Source organism: Psittacula echo, assembly GCF_963264785.1.
Source record: "Psittacula echo genome assembly, chromosome: 1".
NCBI lineage: Eukaryota > Metazoa > Chordata > Aves > Psittaciformes > Psittacidae > Psittacula > Psittacula echo.
This window is the reverse complement of record NC_137735.1, coordinates 24721018-24732613: the sequence shown is the minus strand read 5'-3', so window position 1 is coordinate 24732613 and position 11596 is coordinate 24721018. Positions and strand designations below refer to the sequence as shown.

General features: G+C 40.0%; 1 protein-coding gene across 1 annotated transcript; it reads right to left on the bottom strand.

Annotated features, from left to right (window-relative positions):
• Nucleotides 1-7867: 7867 nt before the first annotated feature.
• On the bottom strand, nt 7868-10867 carry PGCKA1 (PDCD10 and GCKIII kinases associated 1). The gene is made up of 2 exons (XM_080621172.1): nt 10815-10867; nt 7868-9773 (listed from the first exon to the last, which is right to left on the bottom strand). The coding sequence occupies exons 1-2, from the start codon at nt 10844-10846 to the stop codon at nt 8831-8833; spliced, it is 975 nt and encodes a 324-aa protein (XP_080477298.1). The 5' UTR covers nt 10847-10867; the 3' UTR covers nt 7868-8830.
• Between the last annotated feature and the right edge of the window lie 729 nt (nt 10868-11596).

Here is an 11596-nt window from a genome sequence, read left to right as displayed (position 1 = left end):
TTGAAGTGTGAATCAGTTTGTATCTATTAAACTAGGGTTTCTGTGCACTTTCACAGAATCATACTATGAGTTGGAAGGATCTAGTTCCAGCCCCCCTGCCACTTTAGGCCTGTGCTTTCCTTTTCCTTGCTAAGTGTGTAATACTGCTGCTAATGAATAAATAAGAAAACAGAGTGGTTAAGCCTTGGCTGTCTATATATGACATCCATGAAGACGGATTTGGATTTTTTTTCTCAGCGTTTTGTGAAGTGTATTTCATAACTTTGTTGAGGGAGTTTTGCAGTTAGGCACAAAGTGCTGGCAGATGCTGTGAATGCAATTTCCATTTCTCTTGTTTTCTGTATCCTTGCTTTTTCTTAATTTCTTTTCCCCCTTCAGTTGTAGGGGGTGTGCAATAAGGTGCTGCTGGTTTGTTCACCTTTGCCATACTTTGTGTCTCTTGCTCTGGATGCAGCATTTCGCCTCCTGTGCACCACCTGTAGCAGGACTGGCCGGCCAAACTGCCACAGCACAGAACTGCAAGGCTCCCAGTCAGCCTTGGAGCTCCGTTCCTAGCAGGTTAAGATCAGTTTGTGAGCCAAAACCAATAAAGAAATATGTAGAGTTGGCACAAGAAGAGGAAAAAGCTGAGCAGTTTGGGAAAGTGGAGTCTGTTCCTCTAAGTAATCAGAAAAGAAAGCAAATGCTAGGCCTATATGGCTGGAACCATGAAGATGGCAGAATCCTGTGAGGAGACCTCCCTCCAGCAAGGTCTGAAAGCTGTCTGTGCTGTTAAAGTAAGCAGCCTCTGAGTTATCTGTGACTGGGGGGTGAGTGGGTTGGTGGTGTGTTTTGCTAGTAAGTTTAGGTAAGAAGAGATACTAAGTCACCTGTGACACAGGTGGGCCTTAGTGCAGAGCCATGATGGGTACCAGAGGTGGGTAGCACTTGGCCGTCTGCCTGGTCATGCAGTTAGGCTTGCTCTGCCTTGGGTTTGTGTAAGGCCTTTGTAGAGCAGGCCTGTTGTATCGTAATTGAAACATCTCTTAAATTATATGTGTGCAGCCGTTAGTGCTGTAGAGGTGCAATGGCATGAAATATAGCTGCAGTGTGTGTGTCTTGTGCAAAGGAAAATATATTCATCAATATATCCTCCTATCAAAGTAACCCCTCATTTTTATAGGTGTAAAACCTCTGGTCCTCTCATCCCCAATCCCTCCTCCTCTGTCCCCCATTAGCGGTCCTTTCCTTGCCTATTTTCAGTTAGTCAGCCTGGTCTTGTTTCTTCTGGGCTGTGGTTTATATTTTACAGTCAAAATAATTATCCTTTAAAAGCAGCAATCTTAGAGTGTTAAATTAAAATACTCGTAGCATTTCCCAAATCTTATTTTTCAAGGTTTCCACATACCTATGTGTTTACACACACACACACACACACACACACACACACACACACACACACAGAGATATATATGCTTAGAGGGAGAGACTGGAAGGTAATGTTTTCTGTCAGCTACTAGCAGGTTTTGCACAGAGCAGCTGAAATATGTACTTGCTGGCAGCAGAGGGAGCTCTTGAAGCTTTTATCGAAGATTCACACTTGGCGTGTGCCGTCGTAAAAATACAATATAGATAAATTTAAAAGCACTAATTTAATCGATCGGGGGTGTCTCACTGTCTCTCTGCAATAGCTCTTTGAGTGGCCAGGGCTCCTGTGCCTCGGGAAAGGAAGGGGGTGGCTGCCTCTCCTCTGCCGCTATCCCGCCCCGTGTCCGGCCACCGGCCTGGAAGTAGCTGCTGCGGTTGTTAAAAGGAACAACGTAAACTTCTCCCTAAGCCAAATTGTTAATCAAAGCAGTGAGGAAGAACGGGATCTGTGTGGCGTATGTTGAAACAATAGCGGTGTGTGTCAGCTGGTGATCAACACTCATGCATGACACTGGAAAAGTAATTCCCGGTCAGGATGGAGTATGGGTGTTATTTTGTAAGGCTTTTGATAATTTGTCTTGATTTTGATTAATGTTGGATCTTTTAGTACAGTTCTTTTTTGCAGATGCTTACTGTGGGTGTGTTTTGTATGCAAGTCTGCATAAACAGGAGATTAATGATGACAAATTAACAATAATCAAAATCAGACAGTAGCGTTATTCTGGCAAAGTATGCTGTATACTTGTTAGATTTGCTCCTGTGTTGCTCTTATATATCAAACTGAAATTCATGGGGTTAAAAATATTTCCTCAGTTCTGGAAATAGATTCTGGAGAAACTCATACCACTTTTAGCCATGGCCAAAGTCTCTTCATATAACACACCTTATTGGAAATGTGGAAATTTTTGCATGTATCTTTTTTTTTTTTTTTTTCCTGAAGATTGTATGGAAAAACTAATGTGAAGAATGTCCCTGAATTTATTTGCTATTGTCTTTTTTTCTGGAAGAGTTTCTCAAATGCAAAGGAAAGTAAAGTTTTATTTAGATAACAACCTTTAGACATGGAATGGAAACAACCTAGGTTATTCATTCTTGTCCAGATCCCTACAGTTTGTCCTCACATACTTAAACAGTATTTTAATCTCATTTATACAAGTCATCTTGCCTTTGTTGCTTACCTTCCTTTTGTTTGCATAAGTTACTTGCTATCACTTGGTGCAATTCCAAGCATTAAAAGCAGGGGATAGCATATGTGATCACAGATTATTGAAAATCTGGCCATGTTTGAGGTTAAGGTGAATAGTCGAGGGTGTTGCCTTGCTCCTTTGTGCTTCTGCACCCTCATAAAAATCAAGCTAATCTCTAGCTCAGTGTAAATAGAAGGAAGCTCAGTGAACAAACAAATGAAACTGTGGTTTTCGTGTTACATGGTTTTATTGTGGGGTTGGTTCAGTACTTAAGTCATCTGCCACCTGATGTAATATTGGGATGCTGTATTTCCTGAAAAACTTGGAGGGTTTTTTTTCTGTTTTGCTACAGAATGTAATTTTTTTTTTTTTTCAGTTGGTAATGTACAGTCACTGAATTATGAAGTACAGCAAAAACCTGATAAATCCTGTTTATAATAATTTCAATCAAGGTACAGAGCAGGAAATGGTGTAACCCCCATAGTTTTGTTTATGATGGTAGTGAGATGACTGCTTGGGATCTGCACTTAAACAACTGATTAAGAACAAAATCAAGACAGCCATTGTCTTTCCTGCTTCATTGACAGAATGCTGTTTTCTGAATTAAGTTGTACAAGGGAATATTGTTTTTCTCTGAGTAAAGGAGGCAGAGGTGGGGAGTAAATCTGTCTAGTAAAGTTCTGTCACGAAATTGGATTTAACCATGTTAACAACGTTAAAATTTTATTTAACTATAAATTTTAAAGTCATGACTATGTTAAGGCATAAAATTAATATAATCTATTTCAATCTCTGATAGAATCCAGGATGCACATTTAGCTTCATCCAGAATGTCAACAGCTCATGTCTTAAAATGGAAAATGGCCCAAAGCAGGCGGGACAGAATTTGCAGAAGTGATCAGTCAGTAGTGCTCTTATTTTTAGGTGTGGACAGTATTTCCTGTTCTGTGTTTATCCAACTAGTTCAATTCCAGGATTGCCTGATCTGAAGTTTAGAAAATGCTTGTGAAGGTTCAAGATAAAGGAAAGTTTAAAACCAAACCTTCCTGAGATGTCAAGTGAAATTGTTAATGGAGAAGGGAGTTCTGAGACTGAGGTCTCTATCTGTGTATGTAAATGCATGAAATTTGGAAAGCCTGGCCAGGGAAGGAGCTGAGGAGTTTCTGCTTTGATTTCAAAGGTGGTAAGGGTGATTTCTGTTGGAAAGACCAATGAAAAAGTCTTTATCTGCTCTAACAATTACTCTTAAACAGATGTTCTAAAACCTAGAAATGCACAATGTCTGAAACAATTCTGTTGATGGAACTTCTTTTAAATTGGTTTTTAATATAGAACGACTTTGATAAATTTACTTTCTTGTGCATTCAGCATGTTAAAGAGGTTCTAATATGTTTAATTTTGAAGTGATGCTCTTGTGCAGTTTAGATGGATTCCAATTTCCATCTACATGCAAGGAGAGATACCACAATTAAAGATAATCTGTTAGAATTCATTGTTTCAGCATAATTAACATATGCAATATAAGTGTTGGGATAAATATATGAAATACCACATGCACAGGCCTTAAATGTTGAGGTATTTTATACTCACTTAGCAAAATGTGATACATTGGCAAGGATTAATCTTCTGGAAAATTAAATCACATTTAGGATATTGAAACTACAAATGCAGTATAAGGTCAAGATTTTTTTTTAATAAGTGTTTCTTGTTTCATCATTTAAATGATAAAATGGTATTTCTACATTATGCTAAAGCAATCAAGTCTGAAGTATTTAGAAATATAATAGATTTTCTATTTCTGAATTTTAATTTTTAATGGGAAGTCTCCATAGCAACACTTGCCAAGGTGATTGTCTTTATTCTTTAAAGGGAAGAAAAAAAGTTTTGTGTGGAATTTATCTATTTCCAGGTTCCTGATTTCTTGTCTGGGTTTTCTTCACTGAACTGGAGAATTCTGCATGATCAAATTTCAGGTTCTACTGTTACTCTGTAAACAAACATCCCCCATAATGAGCTTCCTTGAGTTGGGTGGACTGTCTTCTACCCCTGTTGTCGTATCTGAAATCCCTGCAGTGATCTGAAATACTTTTCATGATCTGGAGGTGACCCACTGTTAAATGAGAAGGTACTAAGCTTACTCAACGGCTCTTCGCTCATATGTGGAAAATCTACCATTTCATTTTAAGCTGTGTTACTAGTTTTGGAGAATAATGAGTAAAACATTGTCCTGGGTTCAGCAGTAACAGTCAGTTTTTCTCCTTCTTAGTAGCTGTTGCAGCACTGTGTTTTTGACTTTCAGCCTGGGAACAAAGCTGATAACAGCGATGTTTAGACTGACCAAAGACTTTGTGAGTCTCATGCTCTGCCAGGGAGGAGGAGAAGCCAGGAGGAAGCAGGGACAGGACATCTGACCCAGGCTAGCCAAAGAGGTATTCCATACCACAGCACGTCATGCCCAGGAGGTAGAATGGAGAGTGCCCGGAAGGGCTGGATCACTGCGGGGTGGGGGCGAGGTACTGGTCGGTGAGCGGTTGTATTCTCTTCCTTGTTATTTCCTTTATCATTATTACTATTGGTGGTAGCAGTAGTGATTTGTGTTATACCTTAGTTATTAAACTGTTCTTATCTCAACCCATGGGAGTTGCATTCTTTCAATTCTCCTCCCCGTCCCTCCAGGAGCGGAGGGAAGAAAGGTGTGTGGGGGGGAAGTGGACTGCGTGGTTCTGATTTACGGCCTGGGCTTAAACCACTACAAACATGAGCTGCCAAGATGCAGAATCTTTCATAGAAATACCAGCTTTTGTAATAGTTTCCCATCCTGTTGCCTGTTATTTAGTGCTGCATATGTCTTCACACTCACCTATGTAGAATTACATCAAATATGGAAATATTGGCCAACCAACTCGCTCGTTATTTCATTTTGTATTGAAGGAAAACTGAAACATTTAAACTCTACTTCTTAAGCCCCCTGAATATAGTAAACACAATTGATATCTGAAGTTAGGGTGATTGGGGTGAAGAGAAAGAGGTATCAAACTGTGTAGTTTTTGAGAGAAGTCTTAAAATACACAGTTTACTTTTGATTCCTGTGACTTTTTCCTGTGGCCTTCTCTGTTTTCTCAAGATATTAAATTTTACTCTCACAATTTTCTGAGCAAAATGATTGTTCAAGCTAGCAGTGTGTGTATTTCTTTGGATCATCTGAGGACACTAAGTAAGATCTGGTTCTCACATAATTATTTAAAAACTGATTTTGGGTATTTAAAAATTCTTTCTGAAATAATTGATTTTAACATTTATTGTGAAAAGTGTACTGCAGTCTCAGAAATGGCTAAGAAGTCATTCCTGACACTCATCTGTGGCATGGTAGAGTTGAAGGGATATAAACACATACGTAAATATAAAAACCATATATATATGTTTAGAAGGAAAAAAAAAACAAACCAAACCCTGCACGAGGCACTTTTAGATAACAGGTAAGAGACACCTGAATGCTGGGGATACCTCAAATTTGCAGGATATGGAAAGCTTCCATAAAATAAACCTATGAGGTATGTATATGTGTGATTGATTAACTTTTTCTTTGGCTAAGTGAAGCATTGACCAGTTATTTCCAACACAGTGGATATACTTGCTTTACAGTAGTCTGCCTTTGTTGTATTTAAGACAATGAAAACTTGGGCTGTAAGAAGTGCCGTGTTTGTGGCCCAGCTGATCTCTTGTGGATGATTTAAGTCTGGTGGTCCACAATTGTGGGCAGTTGCCTGTAGAAGAGATGCTTGGTTTGAAGTGTCCAGACACTGGTTGGGTTTGACAAGGTGCTTGCCTCAAGTGTGCTTTAATTCCTGGGGTGCAAGATGAAAACTTGCTGTGATTTGCACTCAAAGTGCAGATTGTAGTTAAGTCAATATTGAAAAATTGGGTAAGTTTCCTTGAGTGTTTTTTGCATTTCTTTAGTGTTTTTTTTTTTACTTAAATCGTTTCTCATGGTTCATGTCATGGTGCAGCAGGGGCTAGCAGATCCCTGGGCTTGGGATGTGGGGAGCAGTGGAGGCTCCCCCAGGAGCACCTGGGCTGGGCCTCAGACAGACCTGTCCCACCACCCCAGTGGGGAGCAGGGCACTCAGGGGGGACACTGGGGCAACCTAGCCTGAGGCGTAAGGCATCTCCAGTGGGGCCGGGCTGAGGCTTGGCCAGGCTGTCAGCCTGCAGGTAGCCCAGCTCAGCAGGACTTATGGCCAGGCTGTGGGGAGCTGGGGCAGGGTCACATGCTTCCCAGAGGCTACTGACATGGGATGTGGATGAAGATGTGGGCAGGAACAGCCAGACCTGGTGATGCTCTCAGGGCCCTCACAACATGAAAGCAGACATATGCCATGTGCTGTCATAACCGTAACTAATAATATGCAGTGTGCAAGTGGTCTTTCACTGTCATTCAGTATTATAGTAATTTTTGATACACAAATGTGCACATAAAACTTGTATGACTTAGGAAAATGCTTAGAAGGGCCTTTTAAAGGAGGAAAGTGGTAGAGAAATCAGCAGTGCTACAATACTTTACAAATATATAAAGCTGTTTTATTCTACAGATACAATGTTGTTACTTTCATCTGTAGCTGAATAGAGACACAAGAGGTTCAAGATATTCTCTTGAAGCTGAGACTTTTTTTTTAACTGCTCATAGGGGCATCATTAATGCTTTGGGAAATTGAAATCTTCATTTGATCAGTTTAAACAGAATCTGCATTTAAACAGAAATAATTTCGATATCTATACATTACTTAAACCCCACCTCTAATATTCTGGTCTTTGTGTGTATGTTAATGGTTGACTAGAATTCAGCATATACTGTTGGCAAATACACAGTTGCTGCTTTCCATGTATCTAATGAGGGCTATTTGTAATAGTACTTCTTTTATGTAACTGTTATATGATCAGAAAATGCATAAAGCACAAAAGTTGCCAGATAATTTTTTTATATGATAAAAAACAATTTATTAAGAATTTATAACAGAAACCACATTTCAGTATAAAATGTCAAGCACTTTTAACCACTAAGATCCAACTTTTGATGAATCAGCACCAAATTGGTCTCTACTCTTCCCCTCACAGGGAAGGTCAATGTACTAATCTGACATCAGAGAGAGGGTAAATGTTCCAGGAACGCAGTTGGTATTTTCAGGTCTTATGCTTAATTCAGCTTGGAAGCTCAATCCCTTTCCTGCTGTGATTTTTAAGGACCACAGCAGAGCCAGGGAGGGGTCCACACTGTTTGTATATAAACAAAACACATCTTGCTGGGAATGTTTATGAGACACAACCTGCAAATTGTATTTGCAAACTGTATTGTTAACGCAAGTGATGTCTGCCTGGAAAATTTAGCAGAATTGAGAAGTCTCGGGTTGTAGTTTTACTGCACTTTCAATCTATCCAAACAGTTAAGACTGAGTTTTGATCCATCTCCAGCACCTCTGGTAGCGTGTGAGCAGTTTTTACGTGAGCTGCTTCAGCTCATTAAACCAACACAAAGTTACCCACTCTCTTGGATTTGGCTAGGCTTCTGCTGTCTTAGTGAACTGAAGCGGTATCAAACTAAGTCCAGAGGATGTGCAAGGGAAGAGATGAGTTTATCGTAATGCCAGCTGTAAATGCACAGATTTAGGCTTAATCTGGACTGGAACTGTCCTCCTCTATTTCATACATCATTAGATCATGGATTTCTGGGTCAGGTTTGGGATGGTTTTTTTTGCGTGTTTTTTTTTTTTTTTTTTTTTTTTTTTTTTTTGTTTTGTTTTGGTTGGTTTGTTTTTTGTTGTGTGCTAATAAGATGAAAATCTGTGGTTTCTAACTCCATGGCTTCTATAGTTCTGTTTCAACTAATGGAATTTTTCTGAACCTGGAACATGCAGTATGCACAGGCCTTCCAGAGTGTCAAAACCAAAGGGTTTTGCACGAGTCCAGTTGAGGTGGATATACAGCAGAATATCCTGTGCGAAAGAAATGACACTTTTCCCCTCAGGTTGACGCCCTATAAAAGTGTTAATATTGCCGTTAGCCAAGAGAGTGCTTCTGTACCATGGGCAGTACAAATTAAAAGCTGTACAAAACAGCTGAAGGGACAAAACTCCTTTTGTATGTGCTGTTCATAACAGCTGTCCACATGTGCTATACATGTGATACATAGATCCAGAAATAAAATCTGGATCTTACCCAGTGTATGAGAAATAAACCTTCATCTAGTACTCATCATCATCATCCAGGTCTTCCCCTGCAGTTGCAGCTTCCAGTGCAGCCAGAGCTGCTGCAACTTCTGCATCTTCCTCCTCCATTTCTCCATTGATGTCTTTATGGTTAGGGTGTGTGGGTGCCTGTGCTACTCTGGTAACAGCCACGGTAGTGATACCACCCATAATGCCTGCACTCAAACTTGTGGAGTCAGTTTTAAAAGGTCCAATACTGCTCTCCTTCATAGGTGGAGGTGGGGTTACACAAAGGTCCTGGTCCTGCATAGCTGAAGGCCCAGTGTTTTGGTCTGAGTGTGCATAATTGACTAAAAAGCTGTCTTTTTCAACATAGTTCCTGGTTTGATTGCAATTTTGGGGGTAATTAATATCTGGCAGTTGTATGGCATTGTTTTGTGTCTCCAGTATTGCACTTCCTTTAAGAAAGATGATGTCTTCTGCAGACTGGGAGTTCTCATCTTGAATACTATTTGGCTCATTGCAAGTTGCCTTCCTCTGCCAGCCTGCCTCTAGGTCAAGTTCTTGTCCAGACCTATTTGATTTGGTGTAAAAGTCTCTATTGGCTGAAGAAGCCTCTGACTGGCTGGAGGCTCCCTGTTCACTGGCCTCTTTCACTGTGTTTGTGTTGGGGTTGAGCACAGAGTGCAGTCCAGCACAGGAGTTGCCACCATTGACTGCAACATCAAGCTTTGCAACACACTTCACAAGGCCATCCTCTTGAAAATCATTGCCTCCGTGGTTCCAGAGAGTTTCTTTTCTGCTATTTATCTGACTGTTATTTTCTGTTCTGTTTAGCTCATCCTTCTGGAGTTCATTTTTATGTTCTTGAATTTCACGGTTCTCTTTGGACTTATTGCTGCCTTGCTCATTGTGCTTATAGCTGCTTACTTCATGAATGCGTCCAGGTGATTGTACTTCTTCTGGATCAAAAATGTAGCTGGAGAAAAGAAAATTTACAAAGGAAATGTTAATTATGCTGTTAATCAATCTGATTAGAAAAAGAATTAAGTTTAATTTTTAAGCTGGAGACCTCGAGTAACTGGTGTCACTAAACTTTACCTGAGGTCCTGAGCATGGACTAAACCAAATGGAAATGCTGAACTGTGCTGCTCTGTCCTGGGACTGATTGTAACTAACCCCTGTAGTAAGATTCACCAGGAGCATGAGGAGGTTGACTGAGAGCTATGTGCTGGTGGTTGTATGTTTTCAGCTTTATTTTTTAATTTTCTCAAGGCGGGGTGCTGTGGATTTGTTGATTAGCCAATGAGTAGTAGTCATAGATTGTTCATTGACATATCTTCACGTTGTTGCTAAAATATGCCCCATTTTTTCCCTGGTGTTCTTGTTTTTAAGTCTTACCATTTTGCCTTTTTCTAGTCTTTTTTTTTTTTTCCCTTTTCTTTTTCCTGTTGTTCCCTCCTTTCTTTTCTTACTTAAGTTTTCCTCTTGCTCCGTGTTTTCCTTATTTCTTCCAGAGCCAGTCTCTTTTGTTTGTCTCCCCTTTGTCTTGCCTAGCACCAATTTACTTTCCCACTTCACTTTTCCCACAGAGATGTGACCAAGGGAAGAGTTAACTGTATTTAAAAGCTATGATGGAAGTAAGGATCTGTATTTAATTTTCATTGCTTAGGAAACAGGGAGATCTGACAAAGTCTGTGCTCCCTGTTCTACTGAAGTGAAGGGTGCTCATGCTACCTAAATGAGAAAAAGCTTTGCTAAAGATGAGTTTTCAATGCCACACAGCTTTTCTGTGGCATAGGAATGATAGCAAAAGGACCTGAATTACAGTAAATCAAAAGGACATTCAAAGGACATCAGTATGCCTATGCTTTGGCAAGACTGTAAAGATACTGTAAACCTGGGGGAAAACCCCAACCTTGTAAATAGGCTTAATTTAAGCAACAGGTACAGGGGAGCACAGACACATCTTTTAATGCATTTCTTTTATTGGGTCTAAGCAAATCTTGTTCGATTGTACCTTTGTATCATTTTGCAGCACCTGCACCCCATCTGGATTTTCTTTAATCTGAAAAGAGAGAGGGGAGGCAAGAGGGTGAGTGAAGGATTATGACATTAATTTACGGGCAATTGCATTGAAAATGATGCTTATTTTTTGGAAGGGGTCTGTTGTCTAAAAAGAAAGACGCCTACACAAGAATGGATACGGTAGTTCAAGGACTTTCTAGGTTTCTATCTTGAATTGACAGCAACCTTCATTTGGGGAAAAACCTGGGGAAGAATTTAACAGTTCTTAAACAGATAGCGGTGTTATCCTAGGATAGTTCCCTAAGCATCTTTATGACTTAGAGACTTCTAAGTCAGAGTCAGAATAGTTGGTTTCTGTGTTTTGCTTGTGGGGTTGTTTTTTGTGTGTGTATTGGGGTGTTTGCTGAGGTGTTGGGGTTTTTTTTGGCAGCTATTGATGGACTTTTTTTCCATTAATGTGTCCATTTGTATTCTGAACTCCAGTAAACCGCTAGTGTCTAGAGCATCCTTTACTTGGGAGTTTCACAGCCCAGCCTTGCCTGTGTGAAGAAGCACCTGCTTTTGTCTTGAATCTGGTTCTTCCTAGCAGTATTTGATGCCTTCTAGTTCTTGTATTGGAACAGATGGAGAGCATCATGTCCTGTTGTTACTATAGTACAGGTCCAGTACTGCCCCTTCAGTTCTGATATGCAGTCTGAAGAATCCTCATCTTTCTAAATGTTACCCATACTGACATTTTTTCATGCCTGTAGATGGTTCTTGTGGTGATTCTCT

What these genes read in the sequence shown, in the direction of transcription:
- PGCKA1 (XM_080621172.1), bottom strand. Translation starts at nt 10,846, where the DNA reads ATGGGGTGCAGGTGCTGCAAAATGATACAAAG. An exon ending in TGCTGCAAAATGATACAAAG is followed by an intron (nt 9,774 to 10,814) that starts GTACAATCGAAC and finishes TCTTTTCTCCAG; the next exon opens with CTACATTTTTGATCCAGAAG.